This window comes from Daktulosphaira vitifoliae, unplaced genomic scaffold, assembly GCF_025091365.1.
Source record: "Daktulosphaira vitifoliae isolate Bord-2020 unplaced genomic scaffold, ASM2509136v1 Scaffold_1, whole genome shotgun sequence".
NCBI classification, from domain to species: domain Eukaryota; kingdom Metazoa; phylum Arthropoda; class Insecta; order Hemiptera; family Phylloxeridae; genus Daktulosphaira; species Daktulosphaira vitifoliae.
This window is the reverse complement of record NW_026099572.1, coordinates 78,157,207-78,184,973: the sequence shown is the minus strand read 5'-3', so window position 1 is coordinate 78,184,973 and position 27,767 is coordinate 78,157,207. Positions and strand designations below refer to the sequence as shown.

Below are 27,767 nucleotides of genomic sequence, written 5' to 3'. Positions count from 1 at the left end.
TAATAACACATCACATGCACACATGAGGGTTTGCATTAAAATCTATTAATCTGGATTAACTGGGTCCCGTCTGCAAAAGCATTTGCTTTTGCCGTTCGACCTTTCTATAGGCCGGCTTGTGCTATCATAGTTTGTGCGCAGTACGTGTGCAGACACGGTGATTTCCACTTTATTGAAGTATAATCCTTTTGGCGTGCAGGACCACCACTTAGTCCAGTCAGCTGTTACACACATGAAATTACTATTATTTTAGATTTTTTCCGAAGTGAAGTTTAATCACTGTACTTACAGCGTGACGTTCAATAAACCCAATTGGAAGTTCGTGGGTTGTCTCGATTGTCAACAGCCTCTGGCTGTGTTCTCGAATAACGGCGCAGTCAATCAAACGTCACCGTGGGCCTTTGTATGTGCATCGATAACATTTTGATCGATACATAAGAGAATATCATGTTTGCAAAACTAGGTGACCTACGGGTGTTAGAATCCACGGTCGTCAAATTCGTTTGCCAACATCAATACCACCGTACTCACGCTTCGGCTACTCGTACCGGCCCTGATGATTCGACACGAACATTCCATTATCTCAGTCAACAAAAGTGTTCATGCAGACCACTGTATTTCTTCTGGGACTTATTCCCCTGGGACTACAACCTCCACGGCTAACCCCAATAACCACTCCGTACAGTTCGAATACCCCTATGTTATTATCACTCCGAATTTCATATTACTGTGTAGTGTCATATTCAACTCGTACTGCAACATTGTTATTAGAGACTTTAGAAGTAGTGCCTCACTAAGTAGCAAAGCAAATGGAAATGGCCCCTCAACAACGAGCTCCGTACTGCAGCCGTGATTGTTGTATAAACGTATTTCGCTTCATTCGTAACTTTTGTGTAATACCATTATGTTTTTTTTCATACACTGCCGACGATTGTCAAATATTTTTGAATTAGAACTATGGTTCACTACGGATGAATATTTCATGAGTTTGTTAAATATAACTCGGAATAACAATAATTGACATGAAAATCCTTTTAGGATTCCAAGAACTTGGCCAACGGAACAAATATAATTTACATCAAAAATGTAAAATGACCGGGTTAAAAAATATATAACTAGCCACTATATATCTATAGCTCTGACTTTCTAATAAACATTTGATGTTATATTTGTGAAATCACTTGACATCTAATCGTATATTACACTTGGTCTTACTCATTGTCCTATTATTTAAAGTTGATAAAAACATCAAATAACTATTGACATTACGTTGTAGACTTCCGCGAGTAATTGTTTAAATTGACATCATATTTTTCAATCGCATGTAAACATTAAATATTTCATCCAAATTATGCTTTTATTTATGGTTTTCACATTGCCAATCAAATATTCCAGTAGAATCATTATTCGAGACATACGTTAAAAAATTTGACAAAAATTTTTACTAAGTTCGTAAATTTATTAAGGTGAAAAATAAAAGTAAACGAGTCGATAACAGGGAAAATAACACAATAATTTTGTACTCGTATGTATTAAAATAATTAACACAAAGAATATTATTTGCATTGCACAATGTTTACCGACAAAGAAACGTATAAGTTATCATGACGTGGTTGGTATAATTGTTTCGGTTAATAAACAGTAAATTCATCGAGTTTGTGTTTTCTACCCAAAAATATAGTGACGTGATAAAAGTCCATCGCAACATAATTGACGTTATCGAAGAAAAGAAATATCGTACAAATGTTATACACATTGTCTACATAATATCAATAACAACGTCAGAAGTACTGCGCGAGCATATTTGTGTATGTACATTTGTGTAGAAAAATTATCATAGTTTGTTGGCAAGGTGAATAAATTGTTATTACACTTAAGGGGTGGTAAAAAAATGTAAAGTACGAAAATGTGAAATGAAACAAAACGCGTTTCGTCTACCCACGTCGCTACAAAGTGGCTTTTTAGTTTTCATATTATTATATTTATAATCGCGAGAGGTGCATTCGTAATCTAATGCCTTCCGTTTCGGAAATTTTCTTTGCGTCTTAACCCTCTTTGTTAGGTTTCCTCGTCGCCGAAACAAGTTTGCGTATATGATTTTTTTTTTTATAAAAAAACTAAACTTTTATTTGATTTCGACGGAGAAATGGAAAAAGTTTCCTCGAAAAGTAGCGGAAGTGTGGCAAAGGATGACAGGAAAATACCTAACACGCAATTTTATGTTATTATTATTATTTTTTCTTTATTGTCTAATATTGCATCAGAGGCTGTATCAGTTCATGGAGGGAAAAATATTCTCGTATAATATGTAGTAGAACAAATATTTACAATATAACGTTTTTCAGTTTTATGGGTCTACCGGTATCTTTGAAACAAGTGTATCGAACTGAAACAAAAAAAATTCTGTTGATTGCCTTCGCGAAGTTGAATGCAAACGGCGTGTGGATGTATACACGAATAAGCTTCTTGTAAGGTTTAACAACGACTGCAAGTGGGCGATAAAAAACTAATTTAAAACAAAACAGCCATCAGTGATTTGTTCGCGTGCTATTAGACACTTGGGTTTGCCAAACGTTTTTCCAAGTTAATTAGGTCAAAATCTATAGGTTTTCTATTGTCGCAACAATTGCTCGTAATAATAAAATATCGTTTTCGTTTTTACGGTAATTTGTATGTATTGATTTACTTAAGTGAGATTTTTGCTATAACAATACATTTTATAGGAACGACTTATATTAATACATTAGCACCAGTATTTTTTGAAACATAAATGATGTCATATATACTTCTATTTTCTGAGTTGTTTTTGAATTTTTTGTTGTTTATAATTCAGTTATAGATTTAAATTAACCTATACACGCAACATTTTATTTGTTTGCCATTTAATCTAGAGATGATAAAATATTTTTAATTTGTGTTTTATTAATAAAAATTAATCGTAAATAATTAATTACTCGAATTGTATGGTAAAATTAAAAATATTTTATATAAATAATATCAAAAAATGTTGACACATTTTAATGCATTCTTTTCAACAATATGACTCGATTGACATTTTCATTAGTGTTGTTCTAAATACATTAAAATGCTTTTTCTTCTATACTGTTTTTGTCAACAGTCTACTAGGATACATGATAATGTGTTTTTGTTTACTCAGTGCCGTAAATGTGTGGCTAAACAATATACTATTATATTAGATTTTAAAATGCATTTTCTCTTATGGGTCAACTCTAAAAGTTTTATGTAATATAATATATCAATAAGAATAATAAAAATAGGTACAGAAATTTTTAAATATCCTTACTATAAAATAATAATATTGATTTCTGATTATATGATATTTAAACATCGATTGTCTAAATAAAATCCATATATCATCATAATAGAGTTAAACGGCAAATTTGACAAAGTAACACTGGGGTCCCAGAAATTGAGGTTTTTGTTGGTTTTTTAAAAGTATTTTCATAATATATAAAGTAACCAAATCTAAGTAAGCCAGGCCGACTACTTATTTAGCTCTTGTTTAAAATTAATACTAACAAAAAGGTAATCAAAAGTTATAAAGCGATACTTTAATCTTATAATAATAACTTTGCAGCCACCGAATTTGAAGTTGCGCCACTACAATTTCAATGATTTTTTAGTTAATTTTGTATCATTGTGTAGAAAAATATTCTTATCTAATTACGTAATTTAATAAAATATTGTTCAACAATGGGTTCATTGAAATGTCGAAAAATATTTATAAATATCGTTTATTTTGTTTTTACTTGTTTATATTTATCTTAGTTTTAAAGATTACCGTATTTTTTATAATTTAAATTATTTTATCATCGATTTATTGAAACTTCATATAATTTATATAATTTTATATAATATATATAATATATATATATATATTAATATAATTTAGTATTTTATTTGGAATTTCTCTGTTGTTTAACAATATAATCTTAAATTAATGGATTTTTTTAGTTAAAACAATAATATACTTCCCTCAAACGGCCATAAAGTACTGTGAAAACAGCTTTCACTTGAATGTTGTTTTATATTTAGCTAAAATTTAGTGTTAATAATACTTAAGTAGACAACAAATTAAAACTAAATTTCCTGAAAAAATAAAAGAATTGATCGTATTTTAATGAAATGCGAGTAGTCCATCACTCAAACATGAGTTGTAAATAATAAACATGTGACATACCCTTCTAACCAACATCAGCATCGATACTATACTTCCATATGTTATAATAATATGTGTCCGATTAGTTATGATTTATAACTAATAAAGGTCTAATATAAACTGGTAATCTATAAAAATATGTCCAACTAAAAAGCTCACCATATATAGTAAATTTCATTAAAATATGAAAAGCTATTATGAATTATGTTATAATTAAAATAGTAGATAATACGTATCAAATATATTTCAGTCTATTTCAATTTCACCTTTATTTTCTGCTTAATAAATAAAATAATGAAATATAGTGATTTAATAATAAATAATGTTTAATACGACAACGTGTTTCTAAGACTTTACTATTTATTATATTCAAAAAAATATTATCCTTATGAGATAATATGAGTTTTTATATAAATTAGTAATTAAATTGAAAACCTATAATATACAAAAGTATTTGTAACAAAAATCTAAAATGTATTCACAGAACTATAACTGCCTTTGAATATCGTATCACAAATCAAATTATTTCTCTAGTATTAGCCCAAAAAGTACTTAAATATATTTCTTTATAATAATTTTGTTTAAATGTTAAAAAAAAATTTAAATAATATTTTATTCTTAGAATATATGAGGCATAATTTAAAATGTCATTTTAAGACTATCAATTTAAATTGATTACAATTTTTTAGTATTTTGATTGAGTTCAAGTTAATTTTCTTAAGTGAAACTTTACGATGAGATTCAAAATTATATGCTAATGGAATAGCTGCACGTTTTTTTATCAATAAAATAATATTTGTGAACATCAATTGATAAAGAAACTAAATTTATCGTTTACTAATTCAAATAAGAAAATGTTTGAACTATGTAGAATTACATTAAAGTAATCTGAAATTTAAATGATTCGCCTTTTTTTTTATTGATAGTACAATGAAGTTTCACATATCTGTGACTCGTCCAAATTGTATTTCACTCCTTGAACACATTTCGTTAGCCATTGGACCGTATAGACAGTGTATTGGAAATGTTGTACGACTGGCGCAAAGACATGGAGTCAATTACGGAGTTGTCACAAGACTGTATCTTTTGAATTATTTTCCGAGTGCATTTGCCATGGATCGTGTGTGTAAAACGATAGAGTAAAAATGTTAAAAAATAAAACAAACGTTTTTGCACATGTTCGTTTGAATAAACATCACGGTTGATTGGTTTTTACTCCTTTCCAACGCTTCTACACCTGATCTTCCCTCCGGTGAATAGATTCAGTACCAAGCGAACATACATGAATAAGTTTAACAGCCGTGAAAATGGAATATTATTTGCAGGGCTGGGCCGACATCACTACTTTCCGATATTCGAAAACCCGACATTTACTGCTTATAATTAACCGATAATCTATAATTAAATATTTTAATAAATGAAATGTTTAAAAAATATAACACCTCTCGATAGAATAATTAAACAAAACTTTCAGAATACATCATTAGATGTCTTTATAACTCTCATAGTCCACTACACACGTCAATGTGTTCCAAACAATTTACGATATCTTTTACTGATAGGTAATACTTCAAATTAAAGGAACTCTTAATAAATCATATAAAAATAATTGCATAAAATACAAAAAATCTCGTTTTCTATGTAATAAATATTCAACCATAAAAAAAATTACCATAAATATAATGTTTATTGAAAATAAAAATGAATGGAGATTACAGGGTAAAATTTTATAAATTAATAGAAAAATCGAATTCTTTTTCTTCGCAGAAATAAATAATTAAAAATTTGCTTTTAATGTACTCCAAAACTGTAAAAATGATTTAAAAGGTAACGCAAATTAATCCCTGAATAGAAAGTTATTAAATGTGTCAATGCCTGGTAGAATAACCTGTATATATCTTTGTACACTATTGTTTATATGGTTACTCCATTTTTAAATTTCCTCATATAAAATCACATTAATTAATTAGTTGTACTATCGTGTTTTAATTTATTATTTAAAACTAATTTCAATGTGAAAACAATTATTAAGTTCTAGAATATTTATGTGTTAATTAATACAAATCAATATAACAATATTATACTTAGAAGGATTTTATTTTTGTATGAACCAATTCTTTTATTAGGTTATTTAAAATTAAAATAATTCAATTATAATAAGTACAATAGCTTCATTACAAAACATTTGAACTTTCATGTTCGGTAAAAATACTTAGTATTAAAGAAATTTTAATAAATTTTTTTTTTTTTTCAGGTGTTTAATACAGTTTCTCAAATAAGTTGACCGGTATGTAAAAAAAAGTAGTAGTACTTAGATAATAATTGGTTGAAAGCTTTATGGAGTCTCAATGATTAAGAGTGTGCGGGTCATAAAACCCGTTAACGTTATAATATTATTATTATTACTTCTATTATAATCACCATCATCATTACCATTATCATTATTATGGAGTAAAATTTACTAGTTATTCGTGAGAAGCATAAATTATACGACAAAGTAAAATTAAGAATGAAGTACTCGTTTAGTCTCCCTCGATTTGTAGAGTCTTCATTAAACGACCAATAAATTAGTAATATAGTAAATGGTAATATCATAGGCATTTGAAACCATCATAAATGACAAAAAGACTACCATTTCTGTTTTTTTCATGAAATATTCTTTATAAATCTATTACAAGTAAATTATGATGGCATACTATTGAGATTTGAACAAATGTTAATAAATATCTCCGCGTTTTAAATGTAATTAATTTACCCCTAAGTATAGTTTTTTTACAATAAACTTGACATAAAAACACAGTTCATAAAAATAAATAAATCTTAATTCGATATATTTTTATAAACAAATTATCATTTAAACAAATATTTGGGGGGTAGTATTTCTAAATTAAATTAAATAATTAATTTTAAATTTTTTTCTAAGTATTTTTTTTTTTACAATTATACGATCCCTCTTGGAAACTTCAGCCCCTTTTCTTGACTCTATCACTAACGATTATTTATTATTATTCAGTATTGTACCAAATAAAATTGTTACATTCTTGTGTTTTAATTATGTTTTACGTTTTTTTAATTGAATATAAGCATGCCGTATAACTTCGTGCACTTACTTATTGCATACATACTGTATATTTCCATTCATAGTGTAGTGTAAATAGGATTAGCCACAATATTGTGCTATTTATGCATAAAAATTGAGAACAGTTTAATGAAAATCAAAAGTATCTGTCTTGAACTATTTAATTAAAATTCTCGATTTACTATGTATTATGTTCATTATATATTTGTCTCGAATTTCTAATTATGTAGCAATCTTTCATGTCTAGTAAGACATTTATTATAATTATTCGTGTTAGTTATTTTTACCCTTAAAAGTTAATTGGTGTTGGGTAAAAATAGTTTGCTTTGTTAATACATTTATCTTTAATTCTTTTTGGTGATCAGCTTTGTTTAGTTATTTTGAATTTACAATCAACGAGCGGAGTAATTTATGCAATGTACGTCTTCCCGACCTGTACAGTCTTGCTGGCTTGCTAACCTTTCAATCTATCGTCGACGGTGCCCAAACACTCTTGATGTTACGATTCGTTAGGTTTTACATTAAAAAGGCTCTGCAAACCCGTCATCCGATGTTGATTCACGGATTTCTCCAACTGTTTTATTCAGTCTGTGTTTACATAAGTTTTATCTTTACTGGAAAACTCTAAATATATAAGATTACTGCTAAGCACTTTTTTCATTTGATATTTGATTTTTTTTGAATTGCTACCTTAAATTATGCAAATCATTAATCTTCACTTTTAAGTAACGATACATTTATTTTTGTTCTCATCAAAATAAAAAAACCAAAATATAACAATAAAGTTATTTTATCTAGTACTACCATATTGAAGTGGCACACGGTATCATCTGAAGCTTAGAGTCAAAAGCAAAAATACCATGGCGAATATATCTTACGGTTGATACATAGTAGTTTGTCGAATAGTGCAGAACATACATTTTATATAAATAATGTCTAGCAGCTATTTTTCTCCCCTTGTTGTTGCATCGATATTCACCGAGACAACTTTAGTGCATACCCATCATGCCCTCTGTTTCCGACCGTGTATGTATACGTTTGGAATTTGGTAGGGCTACTAAAAGTCCATGCGTATGTGCGTGTGTGAATCATGTCGGAGCTTTATTTAGAAAATATATAAAAACGCCCCCACCACTATATATAACCACCCCCAATCGACATAGTAAAAAACATGACACGAACTGCCGGAACTTGAACATACTTTTATGACCCCACTCCATGACAGCACTATACTTCTTCGTCTCTGTTATCATTTTTTTTTTATTGCGGATTTTTATATTCATGTAAATCTATCTCTAGTTACCCGCATATAATTTTTTTTAATGACTGTCCCCTTCACATGACTTACATAGTACTCGATAGTCTGTCTCTGGTGTTGAACCGATTTCAATGACAATCCATATCTTTGGATACAAACGCAGTTTTATTTTTATGACTACAACAAAATTATTTCTCGGCAGAAAACAACGTGGTATTAGGTGGTTTTAACGTGACGCACATCAACAATAACGATAGTCTAATTTTATTGTGCATTATATAACTATTTTGATGTATTAACTATTAGCGTCAGTGCCTGTGACAATGAGTGGTAAAACTCCCAAAAATGTTTTGGTACTGCTAATGACGTTTAAAAATTCATTAATTTATTTCAACAAACCATTTCCACGCGATGATTTAGATTTGGTGGTTTATTTAATATTTTATCTGCAATGAGGTTAATGCTTGAGGCATAATATATTATAAACAGAGGAATATATCTAACTGATAACACTTAAAACTTTTATTATACAATCAACATTTAGGTGTAACTTTTTTTTAAATAATTTATGCATTCTTATAATACGATAAAATTATATTTTTTCATTTGTTTTTAACAATAAATAAAGTAAAACAATATTTTATTTTATTTAAAAATAGCCAGTTTTATGTATTTTTATTGCATAAATTTATAATGGGTTGATAACAGTTTTTAGACTAAATTAATATTGGCCTGGTTACACACTTTATAATAGCTATACCTTAAGGGAATTTCATAAAGTATGAGAAATACTTTTCACTATCATGGAATAGTTTGCAATGTGATTTTTACTAAAGAATGGGTTTTGAAGCGTGTTTTCAACTTAACTCAATTATAAATAAAGAAACTTCACTTTGGTATTCCCTCATTTTATACGATACCCCTCAGCGATTTTTTTAAGGCGAGTGTCATTATAAAGATTCCTTTTTTTATTTTGTTACATACCCAATTTAAATAAATTTCAACTTTTTAGGTAGTTCAGTCTTTTATGCTGAGTCAAAAAAGTCTAACAGAGCATTTAAATTATTCTGCACCATAGCAATTTCATGTACAAAGAATGCACTATTTTCTGATTTTATTTATTAACAATCATTGTTAATAAATATATATATATATATATAAATTATAAAGAAAAACACCCCAACTATGTCTCAAAAAAATTTGAAAAGATATTATCAGTTAAAAAAATTAAATGGAGGTAAAGAGTGGATCTTTTTATTTTTATACAATTATGAATCAATCTTCTCTTCCCGAAATTATGTAAAAATACTTATTCTTTTTAATAAAAATAATTTCAAATAAAATATATTTTATCTTGTATTTTTGAATATAATGCAAGAGATATAATTAACAAATCACCCTATATATAATTATATATTTGAAAAAAATACGAGTATTTATTTATTTTTATTTTCTGATTTATTAGTGGTTAAATATTTTTAGATCCTTCCTGTATAATGATGTTAAATTTATTTTTTATAAGTAATAATATACATATTTAAGTATCTTAAATGTTAGAAAATTGTCTAATTAAGGGTCAATTTCTTAATTAGACAATTTTTTGATAAGACCTTTCGAACTAGTAGGTGAGGAGTTATTATTATTTTAATACCTTGAAAAGAGAAGTATTGCAGCAGAGGAATGCATAATGATAAAAAAAATATAACCCCAACCTTACCCAGTTTATTTATTGAAGTGTCAAAAACTTCCAAAATACTTAATGAATATAAATACTTAAAAATACTTATTTAATAAATAAGAATACTAAGAATACTAATGAATTTTAATAATAAATTTAGATAAGCTATAAAAAATAAAACAATTAATTTATTAAACTTGTTGATTGTATACTAAAATCAACATATTTTAATATTGAATACAATAAAATAGCCTTTACTATACAGGATTATACATTTTAAGACAAATATGTATTGAGTTAAATGAAGCATAATAATACATAGACAGGGTATATAGATTGGATGAATGCAAACTCGATAAATACTTATTCTGAAATTGTTATCGACCCATCAACAATTTTTATAAGAAAAATACTAAAAATGGCTCTTTTATATTTAAAAAAAAATTCTAAATGATCATTTTGTTTTTTATTAGTGAAAATATTAAAAAATATGCTTTAATTATGTTCTAAAAAGGCAATAATTATTAAAAAAAAAAATTTGTTAACGAAATGATAACTACATCAAAAGTTATTGGATTTGTCATAGTTTCGCAACTTTATCTATAGATAGAATAAACTTGACTATAAAATAATCTTCTGTAGTATTTTTCTAATATTTTATTTTATAGCAAATTCAGTAAATATGTGGTTTTCGAGATAACAACAGAATTTGAAGTATTCAAAATAAGGTAGCCTTTTAATCGTATACAAGAGTATGCTCTTGTCGGTTCCGCCCTGTCAATTTTCTATGTATTCTAAACCTACTATTGTTTAGACCAAAACCAACTTTCTATAATACACAATAATTCAAAGTTGATCATTACCTGGAAGTTCTTAAGTTCAAACAGGGAGATTAGTTTTAACACTAATTGTTTTTGTATTGATGACTTCATATTTATCGTATATTATAAAATAGAATTATTATTCATACATAAATATTTTTGTTGTAAGAATTAATTATGTATGCAGAGCGATTATTTTAGTATGACTCACCTTCTTTAAATCTGACGCACTATCTTTGAAAATGTAAAAAAATGTTGTTCTTTTCAAATGTAAATATTATATTACATTCTATAATTTTTAGAAAAAATTTGGTCCCTTCACTCCTTTTTCACCCTTAACATTATATCAACTTAAGTTTATTAAACGGAAACATGTATATTTAGTTAAGGTAAACTATAAAACGATGAATCTAAGGTAACAACGTTTGGATTAGTATTTTAAAATATATTAGAATTGTTGGCCGACCCCAAGCAGTTGGGATTAAGGCGAGAAAGAAGATTAGAATATTTATAACATGGTGCGAAGAGTAGTGCAGTTTATTAATGCCTAGAGTTAAAAATAAATAACCCGCACTTTACCTACATCTATTTAATAAAATGTAAATGACTTCAAAAAGTTGTTATCGACCAGTCTTTTTCATAGATAGATAATTTTCTATTTTTTAAATCGGTTTAGCATTTATTTTTCCATATAAAAAATTTAAGTAGATATAAATTTAAGGGGGATAGGAACAAGTTTTTATAAAAATTAAAGAACGTAAAATAATATTAACTTTCGAAGAGAAAAAGTAATATTATGTTATATATTATTAAAGATATTGCGTGAATCATAGTTTAATAGTTACTCTGTATAATACTAAATAATAGTAAGTGTTTGATAAGCTTGATGACATATACGTATTTTTGTATTTACTAATTAATATAACGAAAAACATTGTTCAAATTACACAGTTATGAAAGCATAACTAAAATTAATTTTTATGCACAGATGAAGGGTTTGTTTTACTTGCAAATAAGGAATATTCCCTTAGCTAATTTTAAATATATATAATAAAATTATTTTCTTTTGAATAGCTTTTCATTTTTACTTAATTAACAAGAACAGAAATCAAATAAGAGTTGGGAACTAAAAGGTAATAAATATAATAAGAGAACAATAACCTCATTTTTATACTGAAATCAAAACTAAACAACAATTTTTATTAAATGGGGTTTTTTAAGTTATAAAAGTAGATTATTTTAATTTTTTATTGATAAAAAATAGAAATAAAACTCAACTCAATAAAAGCTCAATCTGTAGTCGAGGCGTTTAGAAGCCAAGTCATTTAACTCTACCTTTTTAATAATTGTAAAATAACATGGTTGGATTAAAAAGTGAATATTGTGAAATAAAATGTGTTTTGAGCAACTAAAATAAATAAAAATTTGGAATATTTCATTGCTAAAACTTAATAGTTTATTACCAGGCTCGGGAATTTATACATTTGTATAATTTGTTTGAACCACTTCTGAGACACACAACTCAATGAAAAATTATCATAAGTGTATTCAGTACCACAGGAATTAATTTTGTTCTGGGAAATGATCCCCCCTACGACCCTAAAACTAAAATTCTAATTAAAATACACTGTTCAATGTTACGAAAAACTAACATAAATATCTATTTATCCTTTATTTACTCGGAATGACTGAAATAAACTTTATAAATGCATAAAGCCCCAAGCCTTATTTATTACAAAATATTCTATTTTTAAAAACCTATTAATATAACAATGTTATATTGCAATTACAATGAACATATGAAAAGTTAATTGTAATCGCATGATCTATTTTATTAAGGGAATGCAGAATTTAATGGTTTACGAGGATCTTATAATAAGATTAATAGTTGTATTATATAAATAAAATGACATGCTTCCGGTCGTCATGTACTATATAAAATAAACAAAAATAATAATCGACAATAACAATTATTAAAATTAAATAGTTGTGTTTTACAATGTATAACTAAACATAAAATACAAATTCAAACATTTATTTAAAGGATGATTGATGCATAAATTTTACCACATTTTTAATTTTTATTAAACTGTATATTTATTGCATCGAATTTTCTTATCTCGAATCCTAATGATTAGTTTCCGGAAGATCTAACTTTGGTTTTAACTATGTACTATACTAGGAGATGTTGATATAATAATTATATTTAATTCCTTTATGTTCAAAAATGATTGTACCCACATAATGCACTTGTGTATCCAATTTCATCTACTATAGTTGAGACTGTGTGGTTTTCTTTAGTATATTTAACTTATGAAAGTGTTCATCCAGTCCGACATGATACTATTCTGGACCATCGCTTTGATGGTGAAATGGTTGGTTAATGAATATGCTTCTCTTTGAAGTAGTGATGAATTTCTTCAAAAGGTTTGGTAGTATCGAGTGGCTATTAAAGGGGTTAAAATAAAAAAGGGAATTAATGAAAAAAACGTACCATGCTAAAAGCCAGAAATTATGATAATTAAAGTTGTGTTGACGACATTTGGTTTGTATACATAAAGGTATTTTTGAAATATATTACTCGTACAGTAATAATGCTTATAGATAATTAATGTTTTTGTCAAATAAAATTACTTTATTTTTTTCTCAATAGAATTTTTTTCGTTCAAATTTTATAATACATTCTTATAATAAGTATACATTATTGTTAATAAAAGAACATCCTAGACAGGTAATGTTTTATTTTTTCGTTTGTCGCTTTAATTTATCAAAATATAATTTTACATAACTTTTAATAAGTCATACAACTGGAATTTATTATTAAGGGAGAATACTTAAAATTTATAGATATTTAATAAATATTTTTAACAATTAATTGGGATAATACTATTATGTATGAATATATTTTAATTTAGTGTTGTTTAATACGATTAACTTATTGCGTGTAAACGACTAACGGCACGCCAATGCTATCAATGTACTGGTAGAATACTTTGACGAATTAAATAAACTTAAATATTTCAAAGTACTTCAACAGCTCATTATAATTTAAATAGTTTTATTTTTTATGAATTTTCGTGAGCTATACTTTAAAATGATCACGCAATAACAAAATTCTATAAAAATTTATTTTTTCTTGATATTTTGCCATAGATAATGTTTTTCTATTATGCTAAATAGTTTTTGATGAATTAATAAAACTTATGTCAGTTAATTATCAGTGATAAATTAAATAAAAAAAAATGCGAAAAAATGTGAAAATTTAATGATTTTTTTTTTTGGATATTCAAAAAAAAAAAGAAAATTACTTTCTAAAAAAATTTACGATTTTTAACGCAAAATAATAAGAAAAAAATAGGTATTGTGACAAAATGGAAAAAATTCTGTAATATAACTTTGGAACTATTATATTTTAATATTAAAAATAAAAATAACGTTTTTTGGAATTTTATGTTTTATTATACATCAAAATTTAAATACATTTATTCGTTGTTCAATTTTTTAATAATACTTTGTAACTCAGAATGACACTTCATTGGAATACTTTATAACAATTCAACAAATTGTATGCATTATTTCTTTTTACCTACATTAAAATATACGGCTTGTCACTTGAAAATGTCAAAACGTATCTTGTAAAATATGCACAACGTCTCTATTGAATGAAAGATGAACATAACTCTACCGAATTCGAGTTAAAAGGACAAAATAAAATGTTTTGAATACAACAGTATATTTAAAATATGTTCATAAGTATTTGGAACAAATAATTACTTGTAATTACTATACTCATTAAATGGAAATAATATTAATTATTCAATAAATTAAATTTATTATCATAATCCTGTTGTATAATTCGATGTTCAATAATGCATTTACTATTTGATAACTAGACGATTTACCTTTTATTGAATATCATTTGTTAATTTGAAGACATTTTCATTATCCAAAACTGTATATTTTTAATATTTCATCAATGTTGAGTCACCATAAATACCGGCGGTAAATTACATTATCGTACACCATTCCGCTCGAAATCTCTACTCGTTAACTAGTGACGTTGAAAATGGTTTGAAATAATAAAAAGGGATACTAAAGTAGAATTTAAAAACAACCACAGTTATAGATAAGCATCAATGGAGGACAAAATGATAATTTATGCAAGGGAGCCCAAAACAATTTATCGCACACGATCACAAGAAGAATACTAAAAAAATGTTTTGGGGACCGTTATTATCTCTACATTAATTCTACGGAATCAAGTACTATCCCCCAGTGTTTCGCAGAGTAATGTAAATAATAATAATAGTTACAACACACGTGTGCAGCTAATCACTAGTCGAGTGTTGACCCTGTTGTTAATGACTCGGAATAACACTGATAACAATGCAGCTACTATAACAACCAGAATCACCTGAGTAATTTAAGCGTATATTAATATTAGTATCTAAAATCCAATATTACAATAGCTACATTAAGTATTCTAGTGTTTTAGCAAAATTTTAATTTAAACAAAAAATAATAATAAAAAGAACTTTTGTGAAGTATTTCAATATATTGTTTTAATTCATTTTAAAATACAATTTATTTAATTTTATAGANCACCTGAGTAATTTAAGCGTATATTAATATTAGTATCTAAAATCCAATATTACAATAGCTACATTAAGTATTCTAGTGTTTTAACAAAATTTTAATTTAAACAAAAAAAAATAATAAAAAGAACTTTTGTGAAGTATTTCAATATATTGTTTTAATTCATTTTAAAATACAATTTATTTAATTTGATAGAAAAAAAGAGATAATTTATCACTACAAATAAACTTAAAGTTATTACTTTCATAGTATTTTTTAACTAATTATTAAATTAATATTGCCGTTCTCTAAAGTGCTAAATTTCCCTGTAATAATTATGTTAAAGTTACTTGTAATGTTTTATGAAAGATTTAAAACTTTATAAGTTGATAGAGCTTTAATTTTTTAGTATGGGTTAATATTAAACAATTAACTTATTGCAATGTTCATGCTAAGTAACTTTTGACTGTCTAAGACTTATAAGATAGTCATTTTATAATGTCAAAAATATAATTTAATAATATGATGGAGAAATGACACATTTGCTTAAAGGTTAAGTCATTACATTTTTAAAGGTTAATCTAAGAAAATCCCTAAAAATTGTTTAGAAGTCATAAATATTAAATTTCATTGTTCTATTTCATAGTTATAATTTTTATAAGCCTAATTCCAGTTAATTAGTTAATAATGTTTGTTTTATATATTCTGACATAAAATTTTTCTTACAAGTTCATAATATCAGTCAAGTTAAATATAATTTAAGTGCGTCTTCGTCATAATGATGGATTGTTGGATATATGAAAGAGAGTCTAGAGTGTTATAAAGCGAAAAATGATTGATAAGTAGGATTGAATGGAGATTCTACTCATCATGCAGTATACTTAGATCAAAGAAGAGAATTCGGTCGAAATTATATTCAACAAATTTATAACAGTTTCTATTACTTGCTGAATGCGAGATATTATTCAATAAAATAAGGTATTAACACTATTCAATGAAAAAAAAAACTTTTACATGTTTCAATCTACGAATTCTTGGCGAAGAAGTGATCATTCAATAAATAATTTTTAATTTGAAATTGATCATAAAGATTATTTCAAAAAAATACACCACACAATAATTAGTTTTGTTTGAGAAACAAAGACACTTAAATGAATCATCATCTCGATTACAACAAACAGTTAAGAGCACATGATTTTCATTTTATTATTAATTTTAGGTATTTAACCACCAAAATGAAACTATTTGGACTAAACCGTATTATTATTATTATTGTTATTGCAATGGAACCCTCGAAATAATTTCAGACACAACGCCACTTTGCATATTTAAAATATCCACGACGGCGTCCACACGCTGCAAGTTTTATTAAAACATACCATTCTATATTTGAGCACACGTTATACTTTAAGTACTTCAAAACATCGTTATAGCTATCACTATTAGAGTCATCCAACACCATTATTAATAAAAAGCACTTATAAAGTATGCTGAATGAACTTTTGTATTCAATTATTCTGCAAATAAGTGTAGTCCAACTGCTGTTACATTAGCGTTTTTCGTATGTAACTAAACTTAAAAGTAACCATTATGAAATTCAAATCTCACCATACTCATCCTTTGAGCAATGTCGTTGTTGCTTTGCAAAATAAATTAATATTATTTGCGATTATTTAAATTTTTTTCCATTCCATGATGAGTATTTTATAATACTGAAAAATAACAATATCAATAAAATATGTTACATTATGAAGAACTTTCTTTACTTGAATTTTAAAATATAACTAACATATTTTTCTTTTACAGATTTTGTACCAAAATGGTTTTATGGAAATTTTTCATGTTGGTCTCCGTGTGGGAAATTCAATCAATTACAATCGAGGAATTACCACCAGGTCAGTGTTACACTAATGTCTTGATTATGAGTGTTATTGTTTACAATAAAGTAGTAAGAATAAAAAAGAAATTGAGATAAGATACTGATATTATTTGATTTTGTAGTAAGTGGGTGACATTATGCTAATTTAGAAAGCATAGCCAACAGCTTGTCATTAAAAGTTTATTTCCACATGAACGCAGCGTAAAATAAGTAATATTAAAATGCCATTCTTTATAATAATGCATCAAAATAAAAGCAAAAAATAATAAAGTTTTCTTTAGAGTATTTCACTAATACACCTTTTTGAAGTAGCTGTGTATAATTTTCATATTACTTTTAAATTTTCTGCCTTGTTGAATTTAATACAGAAAAGTTTTATTTAAAATAATATTAATAAGTATTTTATAGTACTTGTATATGTAGCGATATTTTTCAGCATATTTAAATAGTCTGTCGAAATTGAAAAATATTATCGACGAAATGAACTATAGTCATAACTAATCAATTAGTTTTGAATGTGTTTAAAACTGGTTAAGAAAATATCAAATGTTATTGATAGAGACGCCCAATTACTCATACTATTTTTGTAAAATATCTGATATATTTAAAAATATATTTTTATTAAAATAAAAAAAACAACTCTTAAAATAGTTGACCCCGTGTAAAGTTTTAACCGTTTTCTAATGAACACTAACATACCTAATTAGCTAGTAAGTAACAAATAGAACAAGGAATATATAAAACATCTTAGAAATTTGTAAGTATACAATATAAAAGGGACCAGACGCGCTTTTCTTGAAGTAACCCGGATTGATGGCAAAGGGATTTTCACTGAGTGAAGGGTGATATTTTCTTTGTTCGACAAATCGATGGAAGACGATGGTGTCTAAAATGCTCGAGGGAAATATCAACGAATAAACTGAAATCTTTCGTTCTTATGCAAAACATTTGAAAACTTATGTTTATGCACGCTTAAAGTATAAAGGAGCTACAATCATTTACTGTCGTTAGTTGGCATATAATAAAAATAATGATTCATATAATTCAAATGTAAATTTATAGATCAGAGTAATAATAGTAGTTTATATGAATAATATTTTTATCATTTTACTTAATTTATAAGCGTTCCTTTTTCAAACATATAATTTTTTACTACATAATTTAACATGCACAAGTTTTATTTTTTAATTTAAAACTGTCTCGTAAAATATTGTATTTTTTATTTCGCTATCTTCAATAATGTCATGACTGCAAAGTCTTATCACAACTAACTGGCTATAAACCAAGAGAGAATTATCAATATAAAATTTAAAATTAAAAAATATTTTCTTGTTTAAGTTATTATATTGATTATAAAAAAAGGTTTCGATGGAAAAAATACTTGACCATCTTAGTATTTTTATGATATTTAGGTTTTATTATTTCATCACCATAAATTATATAAAAAAACAAATGATTCTGTGTCTGTCTATTATCAAAAACTAAGTTAATGCATGTAACTTAAATAAAAATAATTCAAGTCAGAAAATAAATGTACATATTTATTCGTTGGGAACAGGTATAAGACAAAAATTCAGTTGCAGTAAAGAAACTATTAAAACATAAAAGTACAATTGTGACATGTGTTGCCGTGGTGAATAACGCAATAAAAATACGCACCGGAGTCACGTGCTATTCAGTGGTAGAGTAGGGTATAAAGAATGAATAGAGAAATCACAATGAAGGGTGAACATAATGTGGAATAAAAACCTCCAGTATTGTTTTACCATGATACTTAGAAAAGGTTATCGTGTGATCTGACTGGCAATTTGAATAAAGTGAACGCGCCACCTTTTTTGTATGTGTCGTGAGCAATATGTGTGTTCATACGTGGATGAAGAAGTTTTGAATAAATTGTTGTACAGGACTTTATGCAGCATGTTTTATGATTTCATCTCCACGAGTATCCCTCATCCCTAGTTCTACGTTTCTCCTTCTATATTTTGATATGAAAATGTATAATACTCGTGTTTGTACTTTTGAAAGACGTATAAAATTGGATAGTCCGAAAGAGTACGTCGCATTGCGATCTTTCTTTATTCTTTTTTTAATAGCTTTTGGCTTCTTTTATAATATATTATCCGGACGCTGTGATAATACGCGAGAAAAATTATGTATTTTCTTCAATTTATGCTAAAACACGTGTAGAATCTGTAGCATAATAATAATTCACAAATGCTGATATATTTCAGATGATTTTAAATGTGATTGAGTATTCTATATTAATTTCATGTAACTATTAACCAAATTGTTTTCATTATCAAAGTTTAATATGTAAACATAATACCTCTCCCGATTGGTCCTAATGGGTTAGTTGAAAAAAATTGTATTTGTTATGAAAATAATGAGGACATTTTTAATTTTTACGTATTTCACTTATTTTAAATTTTATAGCTAAAATTATTTGGCATACAAAAAATTTTGTAGTTGGTGTATATTTATTGGTATAGATAAAAAGAGATTTAAATACATATTTTGCATGGAACAGAAAACTCGAAACTGTGTTTGAAGTGTATAAAATATACTCTCAAAAAACAATAGATACTAGAAAACATTTCATGATATTAATTCGTAACTTCCTAGCCTTTTCTAGTCTGTTTAATATTCTGTACGTACTAACTGCATTTATGTCTTGAACTAATAGTTTTTCTTTGAAGTGTTATTTCTTGCAAGGAGGACCAGAGAAAGTGAGTTGAAATGAAATAAAATGAAATGGAAACCCTTCAAATACACTTTGTCAGCTGCGTTCAAACATTTTACCAAGGAGACTCAAGAATCCATTCGAATGTCGATCACGTGATACTTCCGTATACTATATCAGTAATCTAGAAGATATTATCCAGTGAAAGAGATGTTACTCAGTAAAACGTTTAAGGATTTGGACAGCCACATATATTGTCTTTGGCAAGACATTCAACACGATTATTTGCTTTTCGTGAGACTATTTCAAAAGTAGCTTTTAAATAATGCATAACATACTGACCCTTGCAGAAAATCTTTGACGTATCACGTAATTAAAATGTCATCAGTCAACTAAGTATGCTTTGACTCATGGAGAACTCGAGACCAAGAGATTTAATAACTGTCTGCAAAAATCGTATTTAACTTGGATTTACAAGAAAAGTTTTGCTTAAAAAATACCTATTTCTTTACTTGCTTGTTTATTTCTATATTGCGATTAGTTTACCATTCACACTGCCTTTATTGCGCACATAAAAACTTGGACATTTGTAACACGAATTGAATTTAAACGAAACTGACGTTTTTACTGTAGGGATGAATCCCCACGTGATTTCTAGAATAAAAGAAGTGAGTAATATTACAGTACAAAACGAAATATTCGTCAATCCCTCGTCTCTCGATGTATGAATTGGTTTGAAAATTATAGCTGGCATGGGGTTTTTCCATTTAAATAGACTTAGCCCCTTTTGGAATGCTTCAATGCGTGTAGCTCTGTACTACCTAGACGGGCTTGCTGATTTTAAAGGTAAACACGCTGTGATGCCCCTTGTTTGGTACGTGCTTGGAGAACGTGATGTACAGTGGCAATAGTGATTCAACAATAAATTGTCTTTGTAATTATAAACTATATATAAAGTTTATACTGCTCCTAGTGTTGAGATGATTTATTATTTGAGCCACACAAGACTTGGGTAGAAACGAGCAAAATTAAACAGTAATCATTTTTTATAGGTACCTTTGGCTTTCTCTTTTTTATCTGTACATGTCCGATCGTATTGTGAAGATATGACTATTATGCTAACTTCTTAAGTAATTTTATATATACTGATACGATCGAAATTCAACTTATGATTATTGCTCGAATTGAGGGGAAATGGAGTTTCTTTTGCAAATGTATTAGTGTTTCAGTGAACCCCATTACATTATGATACTTCAAACATAGTTACCTGGCAAAACGTTTTTACAGCAAAACAGAGCTTTTTTCTCTATTTTCTGATTTGAACATTATAATGGTATAATATGTTGTTATAATGAATTATGAAGTCACACAAATCCATCAAATAGTACTCTGCATTATTGTCAGTACGTATTATGCAAAAGTAAACAAATATTATGTTGGTTTTTTTTTAGTAAAAATAATAAAGAGTATTTTACAGCATAATGTTAGCTTATAATTTTAATATTAATACAACCATAAAATTTGTTGTGTAGAAAAAATAGCATGGTATCTTTGTTTGTTGTTAGGGATCGTTGCTTTAAGCGATCCGATGCGTCTAATGATAAAAAGATGGTACTCACGTTATGCAGAAAAGTAAAGTACTCAAAGTCACGTGTCACTTCGGATAGGAACGAGTAAAGATATCAGTTTATTATTATTGATGTAATAAAAAATATCAAAATGACTGTGTAATTATTTCTGTTCGTCTAAATTGTGGATTATAATAGAGATTGTGGTTGAGTTGTTTTATTTGTTGAAGACGAGCAATTTTGATAATAGAATACTATTTTCCATAAAATTCGTCAACGTATAATAATTTTTAAATGATTACCACAGTTTCTTTGAAATAGTACATTATTGGGTTATCATTGTTTTTGTGTAGTATTTTCGTGTACATATTGGTCGTAAAACTCTCAAACTCCGATCAAGCAAACCGAAACGGAAATGTATTTATCTGCAAGGCTAGCATCATTGGAGGGATGGTTGTTCCTTGTTAATTTCCTGGACGCGAGATCAGGCCACTTTGTATTGCTAATGCGTTTATCTTGTCGTCGTTTTCGGATTTATTGCCAGTTGACGTTAAAAGCGTGCGCGTGCTTGTGTGTGTGTACTTGGCTTGGGTGAAAAGGGCAAAGAGGTATTTATATAGAGTAGAAGGGTATAGTATTTTGATATCGTCTACCGCACGAGCTTTGGATGAACAAATGGGAACCCATACTCTACCCCCGGGGATCCACCTCTCTGTAATAATTTCATCCTGTCAAATGTATGGAAGACGAAAGCAGAACTCATGATCGGCGGGTCACCCTTAGACATTTTCAGTCTGCATTATTGTTATTATAAGGGTCATTTTCCTTCTTCTTTAACTTTTACCCTATTATTTTTCCGTTAGCATCACTCAAAAATACAGTTATTTTATTTGTTTTTCAAAATTCCACAAAGTTCTCTGACGTTTAGCAAATTTTTAGAAAAATAGCTCATAGTATACAAAGATCGGAATGTAGAAAAAAAATCTCATACATCTAAAAAGATGAAATGAAAAAGAACTATCTTCTAAGTTAAAAAGTTTTTGATCGACAAAAAGTAATTTAAGTTTTAGATCTCTTTTTATTAATAAATGTGGCTACTAAAAATGATATTTTATAATAAAAATATCGTCTCAATGAATATCGATACACCAATTGTTTTAGATAAAAAGTTATTTTAATTTGTTTATATAAATCACGACTAATTAAATAATAAATATTTGTAATATCGACTGTATATTATACAGGGTGTTCAGTAAGTAAGGAAACGGGTTTCTATTGTTCTCATTGTTTGTAACAATTGACTTGTTTCCTGACAACACTCTATATAATCCAAGAATAATTGATGGTGTAGGTGGTTATTAGAGAACGGTAGGCCACGCAATCTCTTCAGGTAAATTATTAAGGGCGTACGCCAATTTATTAATTGAATAAAGTCTCAATATTTATATGAAGTTTACAGTTTAATTATAGTATTATAGTTTGTAAACACAAGAAATTAGACGTACAGTTTCACGATTATCGCCCGAATATCCATTTTCCAGAGAAGTATATAACCTGTACCATCAGAGGGTCACATTCAAAGGGTCGGACGTATACAGCCCAAGACTTTGGAATAGGAACGAAACAGTACCAAAGGGTACCGGGAAAACAAACATACACAATGATGTCTAAGAGCGAACAGTAAAGACGAAACAGTTTGTGAGAACGTCGAAACGCAACAGAACGGTAATGTGCGACCGACGGACGCTCACAACTCGACGGACTTTGCACCCATTGTCATAAACGAGGATACTGATAACAGTTATACGGCTGATAACGAAAGAGACACGAGGAGTGACCGTCTAGAAAGTGACACGGTACCATGTCATTGTTAACTGTTAACTTGTTATCATGTTACTGTTAAAATTTTGATTCAGTTGCATGTAATACTGTGCAGTAAATATTTTTTATTTATACCATTCAAATTCGAACACTTTCGTAACGTTTATTTAGTATTTCATGTTATGAATGTCTCAAGGTTTGTATTTCCTCAACATGAACAATTTTTTCTACTGTAATAACTCACATTTTTTCTCCAACAAACAGATCTTTGGAACAATATAAAGCTATCCGTTATTTATTAACATGGAGATAACAATAGCACTTTTGAATTTGGATGCAATGTTTTTTACCTACGTAGGGGTGACTGAAGCTACTTAACACCGCCGCACTTTAAAAACATACATTTTATTCAAAATGTGCCCATTAATCTCTGTAACAACTGTTGCCCCTTCCAATAGTGAAATGTCAGCGACTTGATTTATCAAAGAAGCTTTATGCTAGTCGTTTGACGTTTGAACTTGTCATGCATAAAAGTATTGTCGTTCATTTATACTTACATTTTATCCTAGACATCAAGGGGTTAAATCTAGTTTGGGTGAACGATATGCGCACTATATGTAGCCTATCAGAAAACTCCCGGATAGGTTAAACAAATGGCCCTTCAACTGTTTGGGCTTTAAGATAATGTTTACCTTGGCCGTTTGTAGAATTTATCACATCTTCGACCGCTTAGCAAAACTTTATTCAAACAATACCCGTCAGCTTAATAACCTTTTAATGTAATAAATGCTCTGGAAAATGATATACTGTCATCATATGGCTAAATATTCCGAAACGTTTACTGGTTTTCTTAAAGCTTTATTTCAATAGTATTTTTTAACGGCCATCGCGCTTTCAATTATGTTGGTATCTTTTTTTTGTTTACTCCAGAAAAAAATACTTAAGTATCCTCATATAAAAAGTAACTCACTTTTAACGACACAAGATTAAATTTCGATGAAGCATCCTTGGTACTAAACAGATATCAAATTGCACTTTGATTAGGTTATAGTATATCAATTTATTTATAAAATATACTCGAACTATATAATCGTTTTATTGTGGGTTTTAATAGTTAGGAAATTATAGTTATAAAAAAATATTGTCGTTTTATTTATGTCTTGAAAAAGGGGTTGTATGACTGTGTATTATTGCTTTTCCTTCAGTCAGGGTGTAAACAATAATAATTTAACCGTTGCATCGTAACTTGTACGTTTTTAATATGGTTTTGAAGCAAATGTCTTGTAGTTCATTTTTAGAAAGAACTTCTTACAATAATAAGATTAAAATTAAAAAAATTTTTCATTAAAAATAGTTGAATGATTTTTGAATTTAAATAATATTTAACAAAGAATGAACACATCCTTTGTCAAAGTTAAAGATGATAATGCACTTAAAACTTTTGATTGACAAATAAGAATAGTTAGATTAGTTTCTCTAGTTAAGTTAAATTTTTTGAATAACCTGGGGGCATAAGTTGTAACAGTTCTTGGAAATTTCTTTAATTGGAAAAGACACGGATTTACTAATTTGAGTAAGTTTCTGAGTCAATTTAGAGTAAAAGTTTTTTGTTTTAGTTACATTTGCTCAAGTTAATGCTTATGATGAAATTGAGCTAATTATAATGTAAATGCGAACATGATAAATTCTACGACTTATTTTGTGAGTAACTACATTTTTTTCATGATTTTTTTAAAAGATGATTATGAAAACTTTGTTTTAATTTTAAATATAATTAAAACCATAGTTATTAAATTAAGTTTACTCTTAGTATTTCAATCATAACTCAATAAGGTTACAACCTTTTAATACAACAATGTTATATCTTAATACTTGTTTATTATTTAAAACTTTGTGGTTTAAATGAAAACATCTAGTCAAAAAGTGGGTTGGTTTGTAAAATGTCCTGTCTAATATATTACAAAACAGTTAAATAAATTCTGATGATATTTAAAGTCTATTCTGACGTTTCTATATTTAATAATATGTGTTATTAAACATACATATTATTATATCGTACTGTATATTAAATAATATACAGTGCGATTTATCAAGTATAGTTCCCCCATTTTCCGCTAAATAATGACTTTTTTCCATAAAAATGTATTGATCATAATTGTATTTACTTTTATAAACTATTATACAATTCAAGATTATTACGATAAATAATTATTCCTGTGGATAAATTTTATGACTAACTTTCGAAAATTAAATGGGGACCTATTATTATATTTTTACTATTACATGTAGAACATTCTAAATAAATAATTGGCCAATAACCAGTTTTGTATTATTAACTTTTGAATACATTTATATTTGAATATTTATGAAAGATGAAGAGTGGAGTAGTATTAACGACGTTTTATTTTTACCATAACGCACAAATAAGTATTCTTCCACACTGTGCACCCTGCTCACCTATAACTAAACATTTTAATAACTTAAAAAGTAATAATACAATACAATATAGTTATCGATCAATCAAAATTTTATTTATTTTTATTTAAATTCTACATATAATAGTAAAAAAATATGCTAGGTTCCTATTTAATTTTCGGAAATTACTCCTAAAGCATAGAAATCTTTTTTCTTACAATAATTTTGATATTTACAATGGTTTATAAAAGTAACTTAAGTTTTTATCAATAAATATAATATGGAAAAATTATTATTTAACGAAAAAATGGGAGGTAGTATATATATATATATGTATATATACTTCCACCATTAAGTATACTTAATAAATCACACTGAATATACGTTTTATACGTTTAGTAGTATGTTTTTTTTCTACTTGTTTTTTCATGATTTACTATTTGATGATAAGTTTACCAAAAATAGATAATTGAAGAAGTAAAAATTTTAAAGACTGTTATTTTTCTGAATAAAAAAATTCAAGTAATAATAATTAGTTGTTATTTAATATAAAAATTTACTTAATATATAAGTTTGATACTTTTCAGTCATTTTTTCTATTATTCTTTAAATATTGATTAGAGTTTTTCAAGTTAACTTCCATTTTTAATTTGTCGGAGATTAATTTGAGCAAAGTCATTTAATGTTAAATAATTTGATATTTAACTAAATATACTTAATTTCGAAGTAGAAAACTGGCTTAAAATAACAACTTAGAAAAAAGGGATTTTTACACCAAAATAATTTTTTTTGTCTAACTTTAAAGACCGTTTAGATATAGGAGACAAGTTTTCGGGACAAATTTTTTTTTTACTTATAGCACATAACATAAGCTCTATTTTAACATATGTTTGAGGCTCGTAGTATTTCCAGAACATTTTCAAAAATAAAGTTGATTTTTTGTGCAAATGTAGCTAATTTATATCCCTTCCTGTGGGCTAACTTTGTGAAAACACCTAAGGTGTTTATAAAAATTATAAATATTTTGATTTATGTACATTTTTAAAAAAATTATGGTAGTTTTAAGGAAAAAAATCGAAATTTACCAAATAAAAAATCGTAATTTTTGGGTCGATTTCAAATATTTACAGGGAACGAGGGATAATTTTCAATTTTTGTAGGTAATAACCTCAAGTTAGATATGATTTGTAATCCTTTAACGTATCGTTAAATTGGCCCAGTGAGTGCTGAGAAACTGACACAAAAAATAAATAAATAAACACATCGTGATAAAATGAATATCTTTTCAGCTCCAAATCGAAGCTATAATTATTAAGTCCTATGTTAATTGATCAACAAATGAATATATTTTGATGATTGGTGGTGTTTGCAGAATACATAAATTATTATTGTTTTTTTATTCAAATAATTATTCTACAGTTTTATTGAAGATTAAATGTAGATAATTTGCGCATGGCATACAAATTAAATTATATTATGCAAAATTATGCCAAACAAAACTGCTTTAGACATTTTGTTCTTTTGTCTTCGGCCGTCGTTAGCTTACGAGTGAACAAAAATATGGCTCGATTAACATAATAACGGAACGTGTACGACACTCATACACCGACCGTATAAATATACAAATGATTATTAGAAGAAAAAACAACACGGTTTGTTGTATAATATGTTTTTAATTACTTTTGTACTATGGGAGGGTTGGCCAAAATAATATATTTAACTGTGTGACGGTCGGCGACGATGCAAACGACCCGTGAAATTTAAGAAATTTTTGTTCGAGATTTACTTTCCTCGACTTGCCGCCTATCGAGTT

General features: G+C 27.4%; 1 protein-coding gene across 5 annotated transcripts in view; it reads left to right on the top strand.

The window, feature by feature from the left end:
• LOC126896012 (semaphorin-2A) overlaps positions 1-27,767 on the top strand; it is a 205,632-nt gene that overhangs the window by 85,589 nt on the left and 92,276 nt on the right. For 4 of the 5 annotated variants that reach the window (XM_050668415.1, XM_050668416.1, XM_050668417.1 and 1 more), the window contains 2 exons: positions 6,435-6,467; positions 17,398-17,486. In XM_050668415.1, the coding sequence (XP_050524372.1) occupies positions 17,411-17,486 (76 nt within the window). In that variant the 5' untranslated portion in view covers positions 6,435-6,467; positions 17,398-17,410. The remainder of the gene's footprint in view (positions 1-6,434; positions 6,468-17,397; positions 17,487-27,767) is intronic. The other variant, XM_050668419.1, reaches the window with a different exon arrangement.